The following is a 21,429-nucleotide window of genomic DNA, read 5'->3' as shown; positions in this document are numbered from 1 at the left end:
TTATTATTATATGATGAACCACTGACCTATTAATCCAAACAAAACACATCACAACACTGACAGCTGAAATAGAGGGCTGAACTCATTCAGGCTGTAGGAGACGGAAGCAAGGTCCATGGCAGCATGCTGAAATTAATTAGCTCTTCAGAAGCGACAAAAATTTCACAGAGAAATCTAGAAGCACTCTGTAGAAAACTTACACAAACACTGGAAGCTGCAAACCAGATTTTAACAAAAGTAGGAAAAAGTTCTGGTACTTATCATCTTTCATCTAAGTGTTCTGGAGAGGTTTATAAGTTTATAAGCACTACTACCAGGAAAGGTTTAAGTAAATTATACCCATTCTCAGTCAGGGAAAAGGGCATACTAGGCATTAAATCAGCAGTGAATTAAAATTAGCAATTCCAGTGTCAACCACCTAGCTGTTCTTATCCTCAGATTATGATAGTTCTAATGAGATCTATGTAACTCCAATCATGTGAATACAAAGTTTAAAGTAGTAAAGTATTTGCTACTCTCTATCACAATATTAATTTTTTTACAGCCACGTGGGAGTGTCCAAAGAAAAAGTATTTAAAGGGAAGAAAGAAAACTTGAAAAAGTTTTTGTATAGAAAATTAAAACAATTCCATATGTGGGAAAATTAAGTCATAGACAGAAATATGAATTTTATGATAAATTTCACATCAATAATAAATATTTATTTAGTGAAAAAATATTCAATGCACCATTTTTTAGTATCAAAGTTTTAATGAGATTTACTGAACAAATTCCAGGCCCTGCCTGTGTTAAACAGGAAACTCATCTTACGTTGCTTGTTATTTCTAATTCCCATATGACAAGTTTTACAATACCTACGTGATTAGAGCAGGAAGAAATCTGAAATTGTTATAACACCAAAAATGGGTCAAGATTAAGTGACCATATTTTTCAACAGGAAAGGAATCTGCTCTACTTTCTTCAATGGATTACTGCCATATATATATATATCTACACACACACAATTATATTTTTTCATTTCCCCCCCTGAAGCTGTTTAACTACGAAGCCATCAACTTGTAAGTACCCTAACATGAAGAGACACCACAGGCAGTTTATTTTTTCCCTAAAAAGTCAGTATTAGCCACCAGTCACTTATGCATGACAGTACTCCTGGTTCAGCGGCTGTCTTTCTACCCAACACAGAGAAAAAAGGAGGAAATGCTGTACTTACTTGTTAAAAAGATTCAGGCCAATCCTATAATGGCGTTTCCTGATAACATCGTTACTGAAGGCAGGGGAATCCCAGCTGTTTCGAGTTTCTTTGTGGTATGTTTGTTTGCTCAAGGTTTGCTCCCTTAGGCTGTCTCTTGAAGAAGATTCTGAGCTGCAATTTATTGTATCATTCGAGTTGGAAGTGCTGTTGATGCTGTCATTGTCTCCATCGGAATAATCAGACTCAGATTTGCTTTGCCTGTTAGCTGTGCCATTGATAGCTAAATGACTGTCTATAGGCCTAGCCCTATGTCTTGCCTCCTGTTCCTCTCGGGTTATTATCTTGGCAGGAATACCGTGAGGGATGTGTTTTGGGCTTCCTTGTTGACTAGGGATCCCTCGGTCATACGCATTTTGTCTCTTTAATGAACCTCTCTCAGAGCGATCACTCAAGTCCACTGAACTGTCGCTGGGTGGCTCTATCGTGAGCAATGGCAGGTGATCCATTCTCATCCTCTGTTCCTGGCATTCCAGCGATGGGGTACTCCTGCAGCTTGTATCGGTGTCTATCTTATCATCTTTGTGGGTCATGGACCAGTACTCTTGAGAAGAGTTCATGGACCGGAGCCTCAAATCAGATTCTGTGCTGGACGGTCTGTCTACTGACTGGGAAAGTGGAAGGGGAGGAGATAACTCTTCCTCATCAATATACAACGTAACATCACTGTATGATGCTGTCATCTCATCAAGCTTCCTGTGATCCACACTGTGAATCGTTGGTTTAGTTTGAGCACAACTATCCCTCTCCATTTCACGACTTCTGACTTGATCCGGAGTCTGGACTTCATCAGAATGTAGACTGCGGCAGTTCAGTGCATCGTCAATGGACTCTGCAAGGGATTTCACTTGCCTGGAAAAAGCATCTTCCAGTTCTGTTATAGCGTCAGCAAAATCAGTAGATGCTGCTGGAGACTTCATTGTGGCTGAGTCTCCGAGGTCACTGCATTCAGACTGAACCAGGGATCCCAGCTTTGACCCATCATTTGTAACAGAAACTTGTTTACCTTCAAAGTAAGAGCTGTGGACTTTCTCAGGTCCTTCAAAGGAAAACTGCATTCTCATATTGGACAGTACAATGCGTCTTGACATACGATTTTCAGACATAGAACTTCTAAGGCGCTCAAAATTTTTGTTCATCTGATACTGGCGAAAAGCTGTTTGTATCGTACGAGCAGCATGTCTAGTTATGAGACGGCCTCCATACTTCCGTTCTAGCATTTCCACCTGTGAAAGCATGAACACAGTTATTTTAAGACCTGATGCAGCTGAGAGCAAGTATAATACACAAAAAACTCCTCTTTCAACATCTTTTTTTCAAAGTGTATACTAGTTTTGAAAGTAAAACCTCAAAGATCCAGACTAACAACTGCACAGACAGTGAACTCGAGTCATTTAAAAATTCCACCATAAAAATACAGACAAACATAAACCTACGTGAATACTGTCATATAAAATCTAAGGTGTTGCCATTTGTATGTGTAGATTTTGGTTTTCACACATTAGCACCATTGAACCCATGCCAAAGCAGACAAGATAGCACTCTAATGCTGCATGACGTGGTCATTCTTTCTCTGTGGACACAACTGCAGAGAAGGGAAATCAAAGTATAATGCAAATTGCAATATTTTGGGAGTAAATTCTATAAGTGGCAATCACCTTTCCAGGCACTCTTGACTTGAATAAAAACAAGGTAGCATCGTTTCACTCAGGCCTGAGTCTCCCAGTGCATATGCTTCCAGAGAGGTTTCTCTGATAGAATATCCACAGAGTCTTTGTGAAACCCAGAACATTTCCGAATTTCCGAACACAAATTCAAATCTCTTTTCATTCTGATAGTTATGCTTACATTGACAGTGTTTCCAATAAACAAAATGAATATGCAAAATAAATACAATATAAACAGTATCAATTTAATTTAGTGAAAATGACATCAATAATTTTGGAATACTCGTTAGATATTTTCAAACCTTTCCTTCCAAAACAGGAAAAGCACCTGCTTATTTAAAAAACACTGAACACAATGAATAACCAATTTAATTTCAATTTTTTCCCCCAATATTTAAGTTTTGTGCTGATCAGACTTTGCTGGATACCTATTATTCGCAAACACATAACATGTATCACAAATCAATATGGTTACTACTGCAATTAAATCCACCGTCTTTCCGGCAGCATTTTTGTGTAAATCCATGCAATTTTCGTAATACTCCAATGACTCAAAAGCAATTTCTCCTCACTTGCAAATCCAGGTACCCTCTTTTATTACACACTGTGTTTTAATCACATTACATGCATGTGCCCATCCAGCCTCTTTCCCTCATATCTTGGACAGATGTCCAAGTAATTCTTAAGTTCAGGCATTGATATACGGAGAAGCTTCACCCCCCTTCTATGGAAGGAACTAAATTCTACTAAAAAAATATTTTCTAGACCGTTTTGTCTATCATTTGGGAGTAGATGACATTTCTTTAAGTGCTCCGTTCTCCTTCCACATTAAAGACTGCCTCCCTTTTGGCTTGATGTTATTAAATGCGAATTACTTACTTTGCACTAAATTGGTCATGGGGAAAAAGGGTATTTTCAGCATCACAACTGAAGTGATGCTAGAAAAGACTTTTCCCAGCTTACAGACATGCTGCCACTGTCATAAATTAGGTAACGAAGCTTAAATACCTGCTTATCTTGTAGGTCTGAAGAGAGTTCATAGCTCTCAGAAAGTGATCTTGACCTTTTAATAGCTTCTTCCTCTGCTTGTTTTCGCAGTATGGATGTTGAGTGCTGAAGTTTCGGCCTCCGAGATCTTTGTTGTCCAGGGGAGACAGAATACAGCCCGTAAGCAGAGTGATCGTAATGGTCTGGGCTTACAGCTGAACTGTGGGTTATAGGTCCTTGATGGTAGGTAGATGGGCTGTCCAAAGATGTGCCAGTTTCACTGCTTGGAGCTTCACCCTCAACACTAGACAGAAAGAAAAGACAGGAAAATTCTCAGGTGAACACTGTATCCCAAAATTCTCAGCAACAAATAGCACAGTTTTGTTTAATATCCTTTACACAGACATTCAGCCTATTTTGTACAGGGTAAAGTGGCTTTCTTCTCAACCACCACAGTTTTCACTGGAATCTAACCAAACCTCTATTCCTGTTGCAGAGGTCATCTTTAGAGCACAAGTCAGGCTGCAATTAGTAATAACCCGAGTAAGTCACTCGGCAACTGCTGTATAAATTAAATGAAAACATTTTTTAAGACTGTTCATTTCCAAGTTGTTCTACTTCAAAATAACAGCTTCTTTCTAACTGTTTTTCTACACTTTGACATAAAAGGATTACTTCCATGTTCCTCAGAGGAGATTTGGGATTTAATGGATCTTGTGAGCTACTGTGTTTCTAGAAAGTGAAGTTGGGATAAAGCACCTACAGGAGAAATCGCATTTATTTCTCTGTTAGTGGAAGATGGCTCCCATGGGATACCTTTTGGCATGCTTGGTGGTAAAGCATCCCAAGGGATGGTCCTTCTAGCCAATGAAAGGAAAATAGTTTCAGGTAAGAAAAACACAACAGGAGCTACCTGGCAAATAATCCACTTAATTTTCCCATGAAACCTGTTATTGCTAAGGAATAGAGGAAAAAAAACCCAAACCCTTTATTTTGAAGGAGCTGTACAGAATAGGAAACATTTTAAAGCTGAGTCCTAGTCAAGGTTTACCCTGAAGTACTGGTGACTAATAGTAATTTGTTTTGTATTTACAGTAGGGCATTCTCATGTTCCAATAGTTATGTACATTCTCTCTTCCACTGTATGTTTCTTCACATAAATATTTACTGTCTGCCTCATCCTGTGTACACAGAGCACTGACAGAAAACCAAAAAAAGTTACTTTTTTTTTTTTTTATCATTCCAAAGAGTTACCAAACACTCCACACACGCAGGACTATAAGCAATTGCAGTAGTTCCCTACCTTTTGCTTCAGGACCAGGCACATCCAAACTCTAAAGGAGTAAAATTCCACGTTCCCACCACACGCTGTATTTCTTATTTCACTTTCATTCACACCTATAGGACCATAAAGACTGAAGCCCTCCTGCTGTCTCTCAGCAATGCAACGCTGTGACCCTTGCTGCACACACATACCACAGCGGTTCAAAGTACAGCGCGACTTCTGAAAGAACATTCTCCCCTGGATCACAGTGCCAGAAGAGATCAAGGTTAACGCTGGCAAAGCTCTCCTAGCTTGAACAGTGTGTACTTTTTAAAGTGAAGGAGAAAAAAAATAGCTCCTTAGGTTTCTGAGAATGTTTCTATAAACATGTAAAACTGAAAGCAAGTCCCCTTCCCTCACCCATTCAAAATATGACTCTACTGAAAGGCATTCTCAAACATACTTCACCCAAGCTGGAAATATTTTCAGTGTGGACACATCATTTTTTCCAAAAAGGAAGTTGACAGGAAACTAATCCCTTTCCCTCTGTGCTGTAGCTGGCTTTCAACTTAAAACTGATACATTATCCACAGTTTTGCTAGTGAGATTGAAACTGTGTAACCACCCATTACAAACAAACAAATCTTACTCCCTAAAGCATTCATTAAAGAAATTACTATGTGCTGAACTGCTTCACTTCTCTTTTGAAATACACAACTACATTTCTCTGCTGCTGCTCTGCTGAGTGCAAAGCCACACTGTTTTGTACATCACAGGTTCTGAACTTATCTGGAAGTACTTTTCACACGAGTAAATTTGGTTTTGCCACAATTCTATTTCCCCCTTAGTTTCTGCGACTTTTTTTGCCTTCCTCGCCCTTAAATTGTGAACTAACAACCCTTCTGCATTGAGTATAATCTCATGTTGACATTTTAATACCGATACCTTCAATGGATCACTTAACCTTTTAATCAACAAAAAGGGTCCTGCCCTAATCACAAAACCTTGGAAAGAGGTCTGCCAGAGGCTCTGATTAAAGTCAGGCTTTCTTGTTTACTTTGTGTTTTGTACTTCTTCTAGACACGAATATGATCTTTGACCAACTGCAACGCCTGATTTCATTTGGCTCCTGCGCCTATTCCCTGCGATCAATTCTAACCCCTGGCGCAGGGCAGTCACTCTCTCTGGCAGCGGGCAGCCTCCCGCATGACAGTAGGACAGCCCTTTAAAGCAAACAAGCCCCGCAGTCCATACTTCGTATTTGAAGGATTTCTCCCTTTCAGCTCCTCCTTGCCCGTTAAGAGCAGCTGAAGCTTCATAGGAGTTATGAGATAAAAATGAAGCTCCACTCACAAAGAAAAGCAGCTTGCTTTCTGCTTCTTACTACTTTACATACAGCTGGAAAATAAAAATGTTTCAACAAATGCGACTTGTGCGAAGCTTTAGGGATGACAAGGTGTGCTGCTCCGCTGCGGAGGAGATGCACGCAGAGCACTGTGGAACAGGAGCGTGGAAACGAAAATCATCCTATTTTGAAGGACTTTTTGCCTAAAAGGGTACCTTTGCTTCAAAACAGGTGCAGAACACGAACCAGTCACTGCAGGGTTAAAAGGGTAGATTTTATCTATCCACTTATGAAAAATGCCAACACACAAAAATGTCAGGGAATCTGCTCCAGGCTTGCAACAAGAATTAGACTAAGTCCCCCCCAAGTTAGACACCTCTCCCGCACTGCTTCATTCCAGTATGCTTCACTAACCCTAACCCCAGCCCTGCACACACTTTCTCAGAAGGGTGACAAATTAACTACTTTAAGGAGACTGCAAAAACGAGACAGTGTAACACTTGACTCAGTCCCAGCTTGAATTAGAAAGAACTTACTAGGGTCATAGAATCACCTGGGTTGGAAGAGACCCTTTGGATCATCAAGTCCAACCATAGCCTAACCCTGACTAGTCCACCTCTAGGTCATGTCCTTAATAAAGGTCTCTGTTTTGAGGCATCTGCCAGGTACTATACATGCCCAGCAGAATTACAGCTAATTTCAATGCTTAAAAAAAATCTAGTGGATGAATTCGGTTCATCTCCGTGCAATGTGCAGTGGCATAGTACCAGGGAGACCAGCAATCTGCTGAGTATTCCAACTGTGTAATATTAGGAGAACGCAAACCAGTTGAAATTAACCTTTCATTTTTAGAACTCCCGATTGTTTTATCGCACTCCTGTTTCAGCAGAAAATAGACATTCATTATCTGCCAAGGCAGAAAAGGAGAACGGACGCTTGCCAGTATTCTACAAAGACGCAAAAAATGAAGTGGCTGAAGACTGAAAATGGAAATTAAATATTTAAAAATAGTACTATTAATATGACTTTGCATGAACAAAACTTTACAACAGAGCAATAGAAAAACTTTGTTTCTTTGTATATCTGAATTACTTTTTTGAAAGAGTGGCCAGCACTGACTAAATTGGTATTTTATCAGAAATTGAGAATGGAAGTTTCTTCCTGCATAAACCTCAACTTATAATACCATTAAAAAGAAAACCAACCCAAAACACTGCTGCATCAAGGAACAGTAAGGAAGAAGGCTTACAGAAAAACAAAACCAGACCGAGTACAGTATTTTTAACATATCTCTATGGATATGTAAAACTATCGGTGAAAATCAGTTTGTTCCTTTTTCTAATGACTATAAATTACCAAACATAGATGGACCCAGGCATTTTGTTCCCTTCGGTGTACGTACGGCTGGCTCTAGGCTTCCTGCAGGAGCTGAGCCACAAACTCTGCAAACACTTTTAAATTAAAATACATCAGCTGAAGTGACATATGTGTGTGCAAGTCAGATCTGCTGGCTGCATCAGCAGGGCAGTGAGATAAGGGTCATCCCTGCAGCGCAGCCAGCGCTGCATTTACCCATGATGCACATTGTACTCTGACAGCGACAGAATCAAAGCTCACTGCTCTGGCTGAATCAAAGACTGATACCGATGTGCGGGCGGTCGCTGCCAAAAGCTGCTTTTCCAGCTAATTTGCCTAGATGTGAAAGCTGAGGAACACGGTGCATGGCTGGATCTTTGGACTAACGTAGCACACAATAGAGCCAGGCTAACTGTGTGTGAAGTAGATGATGTTGCTAGCTAGAAAAACATCATGATTTTTGCAGTTCTTTCCCACTATTGAGGTGATAAGTTCATTTCAAGAAAACGCTCTGTCTCCTCCTTCCTTCTGTCTAATCATCTAATGTAGTTGTGTGGTTAGCCATGACCAAAGCAAAATGTTTCCCCTCTGGGCATTTTAACAGCAGGTCTTTTCTTCCCTGACTCTCGTACCTCCAATTATTACTTCTGATCACAAAGGCTGTAATTAGTAACCGGTACACTAAAACCACTATCATATTTTAAAACAACATCTTATTCAGGGTGGTTGAATAACAACTGCTGTTCTTTACTTTTCATTTTTACATTCAGACCTTTTTCCTTCAATTTTTGCCAAGTTCTTATCTTAGCAAAATGAAAAATAGCCACAATACAGACAAAATTTTGAAAACCAAGAAAACATCAATATTTGAGCTTAAAATGGAAACTGGAAAGAGTCCTCAGGACTTAAATTTCAGTAAAGAACAAACCCCAAGCTTTTCCAAGAGCATAGACTTATTCATTCCCCTGACAGTAATGGCAGAATGATCAGAGAAGCTGCAGGTTTAGGTCCATAGGTGCAAGCATTTCCCTCTCAGAATGACTATACTACGGAGAGAGAGAGATGACAACCAGAAAAGCAGTAATAGCCTTTTTACCGAGGCCCAGTACCTCACCTTTAAAAGTGCATGTATGTAAAGAGGAATTATATAAAAATAACATCAGAGGCTATGAATTATTCACTCCAGAATCCTCACAGCTTAGAAATAGTGAAGTGTCCTGGTGCATTTGTCGGACAAAGATACTGGGAACATATGCTAACAGAAATCATCCAAATGTTCAAACCAGATTTAATTTGGAACTAAAAGTAGCACAGAAATCCTACATGCTTCTAAATAATGTAAATGCCAAACCAAAACTGCATGCAACATTTTAAAATAGAACCCAGAAAAACAGAGTAAATACTTGAGAAACTATTTTACCAATGAGCATTCTCTGAAATCACTTGTTATTTTCATCATTCATTTAGAATGGACTTTCAACAGTGTCATATAAAGACACAAAATTGAAAACAGGCCCTAACAACTGGATGGTACACACATGAGAACTGATTAGCATTATATTCACCCTGTAACAAATTTGGTTTGGACATAAAGGAAAGTATGACAACATAGTGAGTTTGTGCTGCTACATCTTGAAAGATTTTTCCATGGATTTTACATCTTTAAGAGCATGAACACAAGTTCAGAGGTATACAGAATAAATTCCTTTCTGAATTGTAAAAAATATACGCAACTATAATAATGCAGTAAGTAAAACATGGCAAATAAAATTCTAGTCAGCACGTGATGACAAAATAACTTGGCTTTGCCATGACACTACAAGTGCTCAGACCTTTAGGAAGCAGGCAGTTTTTAAAGCATGACTGTGGTAGAGTATCATTTGCCAGAGACAGCATCAAAAGTCCAGGTTGTCTGTATAACCTGAATTCAAACTGACCTTAATGAAGTATTTATATGCTTAATGTATTTGTTGTGACAGTGAAGCATTTGCATGAGTAGTTCCTCATGAAATTCCTCAATCAAATCCATCCCTTCTATAGCTTGCTTACTTTTCCCTGAATCCAAGTAATTTGTTTTCCTCTTCAGAAAAAACTGCAGATAAACCTGGCTCCCTTTAAGTCATACCTACTGACAAAACAATTCAGCAAGCTTGTTTTCTTCATTTATCCCAGAAACTAACTCTTCTGTCCATGAACAAGATCAAAGATGATACCTATAGCTGAAAGATGTAACTACCTAGGGACTCATGACTTATGAGATGAATTTAAATGCAAACCAAGGAGCAAAGCTTGTTGTATTATAACCTCATTTCATAAAGATGGTTCTCAGTAAAACTTCTGCACCACTGAAAAACAAATATCCTAGTTAACTAGGCCCAAATGCCCAGGAAGGAAGAAGTACTACATATCTGTTTTGAACTTTTTTGGAAATTTGGAGGTTAAAAAAAGTCAAAGTCTGATCATAACTCCTAATAATAGATACCCGCTTGAAATGGATCCAAATTCTCTACCTCACTCAAAGAATGCAGACCAGAAGTCACCCATGGAACTAACTCTGAGTAACAGCAAGAAGCATGATGGCAGCTGCTAGAGCAGCTGGTATGGTCAGACACTTGCAACGTAAAGTCTGAAAAAAAAAACATTTAAATGGCAAAAATGTTTAGGTCAAATCTAGGCATTCCACATAGGAACAAACCCCTACAGAAGTTAACTTCTTGCATATAACTTTTATCTTTGGAAATGCAACAAACCCTTAATTTGAATGTGAAATTTTAAAAGGCAATTACAAACATAACACTGCTAACTGAAAACTATGACTCCCCATACAAAACTTAATCTGAACATAAGCATTCATTTGACAGAAAGGTACACTCCACTGCTTGGAAGTTGGCTTACAGTTCAGTACCTGTGGTGCTTTCTGCTATAAATGAGGAGGTGTATTTAATTAAAGCTCTGATGTACACACTGTATTATCTCAAATTACTCTCCTCAAAGTTCTTAATGTAACAGGTTAAAATGCAAAGCTAGCCTATGGAGTTCAAACAAGCTCGTTTTTAGCATTTAATTCTCTCTCTCACCCTCTCCCCCCCACCCCCATTTACAGTATTCCCCAGTGGAGTGAGAACATTTGAGCAGAAATGTATTATTAGTACAGTTTACAACAGATTATAATCTAGTTCTTATTGCCGTGTCTGTTTTGTACTGTCTAGTAAACAAGAGTCAATTATATTAAGAACTTATACAAACCCCTAAATTCAATAAATGCAATAACATTAACAAACCAATCTACCTTCAAATATACACTGTCAAAAGTTCAAAGCCATTATGATGGACAACAGTATTCACAGGCACTGACAAAAGCTTTGATCCAGGAAAGAAATATTGACCACTTTGTTTTACTTAGAATGCACTCTCAATTCAGCTGTTTCTGTTAAAACCAAACGAAACCTTTGAATGCACATCAAAGTAATGTCCCAGGTAATTCATCTTACTGAAGTGGAATATCATTGCAAGAAAAACCCAGACAAAATTTGCATGTGTCTCAGAAGCGAACACTAACAAAGCGACTGCTCCATCTGTAATGCTCTGTGTGGTGAGCCTGCCAGAAACAGCCAGCTTAGGTTCAAACACAGTCCAATGGCTGCTGACAGAGTGGCCCAAGTTCTGCAAACCAGTACCACTATATGCACTGCAAACCTTCTTTTGCTTTCTGGCTGTAGTCCTGGATTCTGAATTACAGAAAAAAACCCAACATCTACTCACTTGGACACTACCAAGTCTTAATTCTCACTAAACAGCCCCATAAAAGGCACTGACAGAAAAGTTTTTTAAAAAGGGCATTTTGACACACACTCTTATATGCCATTAGTAGTAGCAGAGCGCAGGGGAAGAAAGAGGAGAGATTATTTTTCCCCACACCAAAACAGAATGCAGGGACTAATTCACTCTCTCTTCTGAGCCAGAGATGCACAGCAGCAAGACCAAAATATAGCCAAACAAAAATCTTCCCAATTTCTCTGTTTTAGGAAACAACCTTTATAACAGATTTAAGAACTAAGAATATCCATTTGAGAAGAGCTTACTTGAGATTATCTTCATCTTCCAAGGAGGAGAAGAAAGGTTAAACACCTCACACACCTCACCTTTGTCCAAGTCAAACAGTGGCAGCATACTGGCTAGCTGACACAAGTATTTACTACAGAAGGGTCAAACAAACCAACCACCCAAACCTCACCCTGTACTCTATGCCTCACGAATCCTCTCTGCTATAGGCAAAACTGAATTTTATTTTCGTTATTTAGCAGCTGAAATATAACAAAGGTGACTGACAGCATCAACAGAACTTGAGTACAGCTTACAAATGTTAGCTTCTACCTCAGGTCAAGACAGACAATGTCAATCTCTGCTAATCTGTGTTAATCACCACCCAGCACATATTTATTCAGCAATGACTGCATCCTATGCCTCAAACTCTTTAAAAAAATGATAAAATATTAAACAATTACTAAAGTAATAGAGACTTGTCGCTGGAGGAACAGTTCTCAAATTTATCAGCCCGAATTTTAGAGGGGTTGATGTGTCAGCATAAAACACACTAACATCAGAAAATGTCACATATGGTTCAAAAGGATTCCCACCCACTTAAAGGGACTGTGGCTAAAACTTTTGAAGGGTAACTCTGGTATCCGACCGTTTAACAAAATCTGTGAAGGTTTACCTACAGCTACAGACTTTGTCCTGTCCCTCCTATGTAAACTCTTACACAATAGGATAAGCTTCAGAAATCTGTGGAGTTTCTCAATGCAGCTGTGGTAGAATTTGACATCAGCTATTTATTATTTATTCAGGTATTTATCATCCAGCAACCGGAATCCTCTTCTTTAGCATATCTACGCAATGCACGACATGTATTTAAGATAGCAAGATAATAATACACATTCTACCATTTATATCATGACCTTAATACAATGCTAATTTTAAATAGGAAGATTTAGTTTCTGCAGCTGAGAAAAAACTGATTTGCATGCACAGCTGAAGCAGCATTTGACATTACACAAAATTCCTTGGTGTCCTATACCAGCCATCCTTGTATTTCACCTCTGTTGTGGCTTCAGCTGTTGTGTTGAGCCCACCAGAGGAAGAGGTGCTACAGAAGGGCTCTGCTGGGAAATGGGCTTAATGGCAACTGGCTTCGGTAAGAGACTCAGCAGTAGCTTCCTCTCCCCATTCAGTCCTCACTGGATGATACTTTTCTTTCTTACATACCACAGATCATATCAACGTGAATTAAAGATCCTTAATGACATCCTGGTTATTGAGTAAATAAAGTGTTTCAGGCATTGAAATTTCATACCTAGAACAAAACTACACTCTCACCTTAGACCAAATATACATGACAAGGCCTATCATTCAAGTCATTTTAAGGTTTTGTGCCTGTACTATTTGAAATAATTACAAATAAAGTGCCTTATAGAGAGCTGGGAACAATTTTTGAGCAGGCCAGCCCTTCCCTTCAAGTATGTCTCTCTGCCTGGGCAGAGAGAAATTAAGACTCATCATAGACCAGAGAGCACACAGATGTTCGATGCAACGCAGTGCAAATGACAACAAAGCCATCTTTTTTATATTGCACACTATACTGGATAAAGTCACAGATCACATCACAGCAGGATTCATTCAGGCCATATTTTCACTTAACAGGCAAACCAGTGTTATGCAAAAAGGCCTATTTAAAACAAACAAGGAAATCCATTTCAATTAGTTAAAAATATATTGCTATTGTCCAATGAAATGTGCTTTAGAAAAATGTCACTGATAAACACAGAATACTTTGTTTTCTCACTTGGATTTAAGAAGCAATTGGTTAACAGTCTCCCATGTAAAAAAATCAGAAAGTGGCTGTTTGACTTAAAATTACAGATAAACTTCACAAGGTTATAGAGCAATGTACTTGAAGTCAATCTTAAAGGAGGATGGACTGTTAAAAGTGATCAGAGAAAGACTTTTTACTGATCTAACTGAATCTGTAAGTATCTACAGAAGTATCATGTAACCTTAAAGACTGCACAAACTGCATTTCGACTGCCAACTATACTACGCCAAGTCCAAACCCCCCCCCCAAAGCAACCAATGCAGCAAAACCCAAGCAACAAAGAAACCTTACTAGTTTTCTCTAAGGGAGAACAATGCAATTGCGATACACATAAGCACAAGTGAGCATGGGAAGCTCTCAGCAGGTAGGAAAATGGATGAGAACACTGAACCCTTGTTCCTGCTCTCAGTGAAGTTCAGAGTGTTGCTACCGAGTTAGTATGGGAACTGGCCTTGAGCATTCTGCACAGAAGTCTGTGTTGTAACGTACTGGAACAGAATCACTGCTAACCACTGTTTAATCACAGGCATCCTCATAAAAGTGAGATTTTTATCCCCTGCAACACGCCCAAGGTTTGTATCGAAGTGTACAGAACACAATGTCTAAGGAAACAAAACGCAAGAGATCTTTTGTTGGAAGCATGGAGGGAGTTTGGTGGGAAAGAAAATGCTTTAGATGTTACTTAGACTCAAGGCAAGTGTTCAAATACAGCAGATATTTCCAAACACACTCAGAAAGATATTCTGTGACATACTGATGTAAATCTTCACTCTCAGGACAAACGAGACCTCAAAAATTTGCTTGCAATCTCTAAATCAGGTACAGAGCTGACATGCTTTTTTTCATTCACAAACTTCCTTCCTTTTACATTTCCTCTCCATTGTGCTGAGTCTATATATTTTATAGTTCCTTCTGTGTCAGTGACTGTATTGGTGAGGAATTAAATGTAGGCTTTCAGTCGGTCTTCTGACCCACCTCACTAATCACGATGAAAGAGTAACACAGGTAGCAATTCCTGTCTTGGAAACCTAGAAATGCTATTTCAAAGCTTACTGTGAGCCAAGAACTTTCTCCTTTCAAAGCTTATTTATTATCAAATTTTAAGACCTGCTTTATGGTCTAAAAATTTTTATTAGCTACTTCCAAGCAGCAGCTAAAAAATAGAGGCTTTACTGCACATACAGAGACCAAGAGTAGGTTGCACTGCAGCATGTAGCAGCTTCATTTCGATGCAGCACACAGATGGCCTGTACGGCTCTGCAGCTCTTGCTCCCAGAAGCATCAACAATTTGCACTGACTTTGCTGATACAGCTTGCCTTAGAGGGGGCTGCACGTGAGACTGGTCAACCACAAAAGAACATTGGGTCTAAAATACAGAACTTGGATCACTGTTATAACATGTAGGCTCTTTACCACAACAAATTCATAGATCTTTCTGTATTAGAAAATAGTCTTTCAGGACAAGAGTAGAAGCCTGAATCCTGGAAACAAGAGTCACCGCTTTGTGAACTGAAGATGAAATACTACACAAAGACAGATTTTGAAAATGTTGACCAAAGACAGTCAGAAATGATCTTGTGTAATGTGCTGCACTGTGGCAACACACGAAAACCCGAAATACTTCTTTTCTTCTAGGCTAATCTAACCAAAACCATCTTAATCATGTTTTAATAGGAAGAAAAGAATCCAAGACTGCAACAGGTTGTCACCATTCAGGACAATTTCCAATAAATGCCAGGCAAACCTCTCTTCTGTCTCAATTTCACAGAGCATTAACTACTAGCATTGATAGGAAACTATTAGCTGTGAGGTCCCATTCTCCCCAAACGTGAAGCATTAAGATCAGCTCCTTCTTGAGATCTGTTTCTACTGAATGTTCCACATCACTGGTATCTTCTAAACAAGGTTCACAGGATGAAATATATAAACAACAGTAATGAACTGTCCTTTCTTAAGAATCTAAGAACAGCTGAAAATATTATCTAACATCCACCCTGTGAAATGTTAACTTCAAAATGTTGAGAGTCACCATCAACAGACACCTCTTGAATGGAAATACAGCAGCTGTTTCCAAGCACATTACAAGACAGCAGAACTGCGTAAGAAAGAAAACTAAAGATAAGTTTTACTCCCAACTGAAAGTGCAGAGGGAGAAGTCAGATTGAGAGAAAAACTATTAAGCTGAAACATGACCAGAAAGTCAGGGGTCTGTTGAATGTACTATCAGACCCCTAAAAACTGCAGCTGGACCAGGAACACTGCTGTCCATGTCATTTGAAGGATGATTTCCTCAGCACAGGCTCCACATACAATGAGGGAAACCCTGTCTTTGGTGCAAGTGCTTCCAATCAAATCATCCATTCATTCCCAAAGATTTTTCCTTGGCATTCTGTGTCACTACTGACATGGCACACTCTCACTTGACTCACAAAACCTGAAAGGTTCAAGGATAATCATTACAGCTGTAGGATACACCTAAAAGAATATACCAAACTCAAGTTAAATGAGCCAAACATACAGCTAAGCTACAATGCCCACAGCCACTGCTGTATTTAACTCTCCATGTAAGTTGAGATCGAGTTTGGTCCATTCTGCTATAAAGGTGGGGAGTGAAAATTGAATTAAAGTCAAATTGTGAACTTCCCTGTAATGCAGTTTTAGGACTGGCTGTACTCATAGCTCACAACAGCAAATCCATCAGGCTCGCATCCCTGCTCCCCTTACACTGCAGAAAGATGACCTGAGGGGTCACATATGTATCAAAAGACAGAAGGAACTTAGTCTTTTTTTTTTTCTCTGTTCTTACCCAAACATTTAAACCCACAACACATCCATCTTTATCTGGTGAATTTTAGGGGCAACTGAATTTTTTTGAACTGAACAATGCAAGTACTCCTCACAACAGTCTCAGGGTTCTTTTTCTATTGCCCTGCCCTGTATGTAGCTGCTTGTGTAACAAAGGAAGCCAAATCATAACTGTTGCATTTTGTTTGTGCTTGCGCAACAGAAGGCAACAGGGAATTGGGTCCTTTGTTTTTAAGTACAAGTTTAACTCAGATGACACTGAACTACTGAAAGAATCTGATTAACAGATATACTACCTCAATTTCCTGTATTAAAGGCTACCAAAGCCATCTTTCTAATTTTCTGCTTCTCCCACAGGGGCAAAAGGGTTTGATTTTTTTATCATACCAAAGCCTGTCTTTTTTTTCTTTCTTTTTATTAAAGACATCTTTACCATAATTTTATGAAAATGTTTCTAGCCTTTTGTCTATTGTGAGGAAGCAAAAGAAGATTTATTTAGCTAAATTCGCAGTCCCCTTTAATGTAATACTAGGGCTTTGTGCTACAGTGGATTAAAGCAGCATCTGTTCTCTGGAAACCTGGAGTCAAATCACAGCAGTGCAGTAAAAATTTGCCATCTCTGTCTGTACCCTAACTAGAATCGCTCCTCCTCTAAATACAATTCTGATTAATTCCCAAAAGACACAAGAAGGGCAATGTATCTAAAATAATGTTGGTTAATTAGTCTTGTAAAAGCCCGCGATCAGTAACTGGTTTTGCATAACAAAGGTGTATGAATGAAACAAAATCTGTATTTACATAAGTTTGGCTATAAAATAACAAAATACAGGATGCTAAAAATGACCTTCCAAATCCAGGCCCTGATTCTGGTCCCACACAGCTTTGTGAAACAACAGAAATAAAGCAACAAAACTTGAAATATGACTTTGGCCTGTGGCCCATACTCTGTTTAAACATAAATGAAACCTAAACAAAGCCCAGTTAACAAAAACAACGCACCAACACACTTTCTCCCCCAACTCATGATTCATCTCTTCATAATTCCAGTGGTTCTGTTGATCAGAACTGTCGATCTGTCTGGGTTAAGGGCACATCCTTATATATTTAATGTAGAAATAGAGCAAACAGGGCTCCATCTTGATTACAGTTTCTGAGGTCTCCTGCAGTTCTGTTATTAAATAAACATGAAAAGCAATAATTGATTGACAGCTACTGTGATTAAAATATGCCTGGCTCTGAAATTAATGATGAAATTGCTATCGATTCTGACAGAAAAAGTACTATGTAAATGCTGAAAGAGCAAGGAAATCGCATCCTCACTGTCCCTCTTAAATTATGGTAAATCCTTGCAATGAAGGTGCACAACACACACAACCACCCCACTGATACCTACATTCATGTATCATAATGCTCAAAGCAACAAAGTAGGGGGTTTTCCTCAAATTGTGATCCTTCATGGTTTTTTTTCCAAAAAGTACAATATTCAAAAATAGAATAACTGAAGTCTGAGTATCAGTGGTGTTAAACACCAAGAAGCACAGCTGAAGGATGCAAGATGATGTTAAATACCTATAGGTAGCAGCACCTCCGTAAGCAGTGGTTTTAGTTCAGGATGACACCTTCCACTCACCAACAGAGGACTGGCTACTTTCAGGCCCACTGTTGTAATTCACAGCTACTTCTTTCCGGTGTTCAGGGCAAATACAGTTTGCAAGCATAATTAAGAGCAATCACACAAGTGTGCTAATGAGCTACACAATCATGAGATCTACTACGGAAGGTTTGAATCTTTGAATTGCCATCCTCATTCTTCAGCAAACATGATCAGTATAAAGTTAAGATGCTGACTCAAGGTACTTGTTCCACCCAAAGTCCTAGCACCTACCCTCCAGATCCTCAAAGCCACGAAACAATCCCAGCCCCCAAGTTTCATGAAGACTCAAAACTTGGAGGAAAACTTTCTAAAGCTGTATGAATAGAAGCACAATTCCCTTCAGAAAATTTCCATTTTGAAAATATGAAATGGTCACGGGGCAAGAAAAACCACGTAAGGCCATGGGGCTGTCTGTCCTAAGAAATCACTTACCAGTTCTCAAGAGGAACACCCTGCCAACTGGAAGTGAAGATACCTTCTCTAGCAGATAAGGTCTGCTTGCCCAGTAGTAGCTCACTCTGTCAACTCCTAGCAACCTTCCAATACAGATTTGTAACAAGAACAACAAATCAGAGTTACTGTCCAACTTGGTATTTGTACTTTTTGGGTGAAAACCTGGATCCTTTCCGTTTCCTCACCTGAAAGTTGCAAGTTATTCTGTGAAAATGAATTGCAAATTGTTTATTAACTGCACCAGGGTTCCCATAGTTTCTCAAGGCACAATGAAACAACCAAATGTTGTTGATATGCTGAGTGCTATAATTTTCACTAATTAGCTCCAGATCTTGTACTACAATTAGTATTTTTTATGAGAATGAATTATTGCAGAAGAGTAGAAACGGGGAAAAAAACGGATGATAGCTGACTTCAACACAAACCCCCAACATTGACCACATATTTAACAAAGAGGAAAAAAATCCGGCTGACAAGCTGACATCCATATAAACAGTACTCTATATAAACAGTGCAGTTTCAGGAACTAGAACAGGACATCACAACAGCAAAACAGATCTGGTACAAAAGTAGAATTAAAATGGGAAAAAGGTCATTTTATTCAGCACTGCTTGAGTTCTGCCAAAGCACTAGGCAGACCTAATGAATTCCGTGTTTCTATGAAGGATATCTGCCACAAGAACTGACAGAGTTAAATACAACCATCCAAACCAAGCGCTCAGCAATTCCTCTTTTAACACATCAGGCAGAATAATCAAGTTTAACTGAAAGGAAGCACATAGCAATGTGCAAATGGAGGGGAAAAGTCTGAAACAATGACTGAATAGCAGAAAGTCACTGTGTGGATACAGGCAAATCTGTCACTACAGTAACAGTAACAGATGAGGTTTTGTAGTGACCCATGCACTTGTAATACTGCTTGTGTAAACGCTACCAACTCCACAGGCTCAGCTTTATTATTTTCCATAAGGGTCAAAATGGGCTTGAGGATCATGAAACGTGTGACCAAACTGTTGTACAGAACATTTTTCGTTATCGAAAATTTTTTCCTTTCTTTCCCAGGAAAGACCCTGTTGCATTCACATGCAGTTACACCAACCTCGTCACTTCCTCCTTTTATCCTTTTCCACACATGCACACACCCAATTTAAGATGTTGCTATTTTCATTTAAATTCTTTCTTTAATAGTTGGTCTCAGGATTTCATCGAATTATTTTTAGTGGAATAAACTTTCACAATGCCTCGCAGATAAATTTCTTCTGCAAGTGCACTTGCCAAGGTAACTACTCCAGCCCAACCGAACCCTCCCAGAACATGGCACAAGCACAGCCTGGTTTTGTAGGTGCAGCTCCCCAGTGGCCCGTGTAACAGTGCTGTGTTTTTGCCATTTCGCTGCACGTTATTTTAGTAGTCACCATCATCCCATCATCACAACCATGGAGGTTGTGCACGGTAACGTGACAAATCCGCCTTCTGTCTTTCTTGCACCAGTAGTTCAGCATCCCGACTTTAAATGCCTCTGAACTGGCTTTCTGGGGGTGGATCTGGGGTCGGTTGTTTGGCTGAGGGTCCGAGCTGCCGGGGCAGCGTGCCGCGGGCAGTGTCACTGAGCGGCGCGCACCGCCCCGCTGGCCCGGCCAGGCGTCCCTCCCGCCTGCCCGCGATTCGGACACCGGGACAGCGCGTCCCGGGGCTCTGAGGCAGAACCCGCCGCCTGTTTGACACCAGTCACGTGCCTTCTCGCGCCGCACCAGGCTGGAGGCAGAGCGGGGTCCCGTGCCCGCCTGCCACCCGCGCACATCTCGGCGGCACCGCGCTCGCCCCGTCACACCGCATCCTCACAGCGCTCCGATACTTCGCCGACCGGCAACACCAGATGCGCGGGTCCGCTTCTGACACCGCGTTTACACGATGTCAAAGTTGTATCCCTGCAAGGCAGACGGTGCCGCGGTTCTTTCTCCCTCCCCGACCCAGGCCAAACACGATAGTCCAAAGCCGCCGTCGCGCCTTCACGGTCACCGGGAACTTCGCAGCGCACACACACACCCATACACCCCCCCCAGACAAAGGGGGTGACCCCAGCGGCCAGCCGGGCTCCCCCTCACCCAGGAGCGGCTCCGTGCTGCCGCTCCGCCCGGCTTCTCTCAATTACAGCTTTCCGCGGCGGCGACCGGCGAGGCCGGGCAGCGACGGAGCGGAGCCCTTTGTGTGACAGGACGGGGCTCCCGCCGCCGCAGGGCCGGGCGGGCTCCCGGTTACCCCGATCCCCGTCAGGGCTTACCAGCTGTCAAGCTCCAGCTCCAGCAACGACTGAGTCCTCTCCGAGCTACAGTGCAGGCACCACATGGCTGAGCCGAAGTCGCGGACGAGGACCTCCGCGCCGCCACCATAGCCGCCCCGCCCCCGCTCCCCTCAGCAGTCGCGCACAGCTTGGCGGCGGGAGAGAGGGCGGGAGGGAAGGAAGGGGGAACGGGACGGCGGGCGCGCAGGCGCAGGGACGCTTTCCAGGAGAACGCGCTCTCCTCGCGGCAGCCGCCTCACGGCGTTCGGCGGGCCGGGGGCTCCGCATGGTACCTGCCGGAGCCGGCCCGCGGAGCCCCCGGCAGCGCTCAGTTACGGCCCGAGGCCCTTCCCAGAGATTAAAAACCTGGAGCGTTGCGCGTACCTAATTAAACCCAGAACTCTATTAATTACACGTAAATGCACAACAGACCTGGGAACTCCTCGGTGGCAAGGGCGAAGTTTCAATTTCTGTTACCTTTTTGAATTATTT

The 21,429-nt window shown here is 40.8% G+C and overlaps 1 protein-coding gene across 1 annotated transcript in view; it reads right to left on the bottom strand.

Annotated features, from left to right (window-relative positions):
- IQSEC1 (IQ motif and Sec7 domain ArfGEF 1) overlaps positions 1 to 21,030 on the bottom strand; it is a 71,176-nt gene extending 50,146 nt beyond the window's left edge. Inside the window, exons 1-3 of the mRNA XM_084269468.1 lie at positions 20,938 to 21,030; positions 3,928 to 4,210; positions 1,214 to 2,478 (exon numbers count right to left, since the gene is read on the bottom strand). Of these exons, the coding sequence (XP_084125594.1) occupies positions 1,214 to 2,478; positions 3,928 to 4,210; positions 20,938 to 21,002 (1,613 nt within the window). The 5' untranslated portion in view covers positions 21,003 to 21,030. The remainder of the gene's footprint in view (positions 1 to 1,213; positions 2,479 to 3,927; positions 4,211 to 20,937) is intronic.
- Between the last annotated feature and the right edge of the window lie 399 nt (positions 21,031 to 21,429).

The sequence above is a fragment of the Gallinula chloropus genome, assembly GCF_964237585.1.
Source record: "Gallinula chloropus genome assembly, chromosome: 12".
NCBI lineage: Eukaryota > Metazoa > Chordata > Aves > Gruiformes > Rallidae > Gallinula > Gallinula chloropus.
The sequence above is the reverse complement of the archived record's forward strand: the minus strand, read 5'-3'. Positions and strand labels throughout refer to the sequence as shown.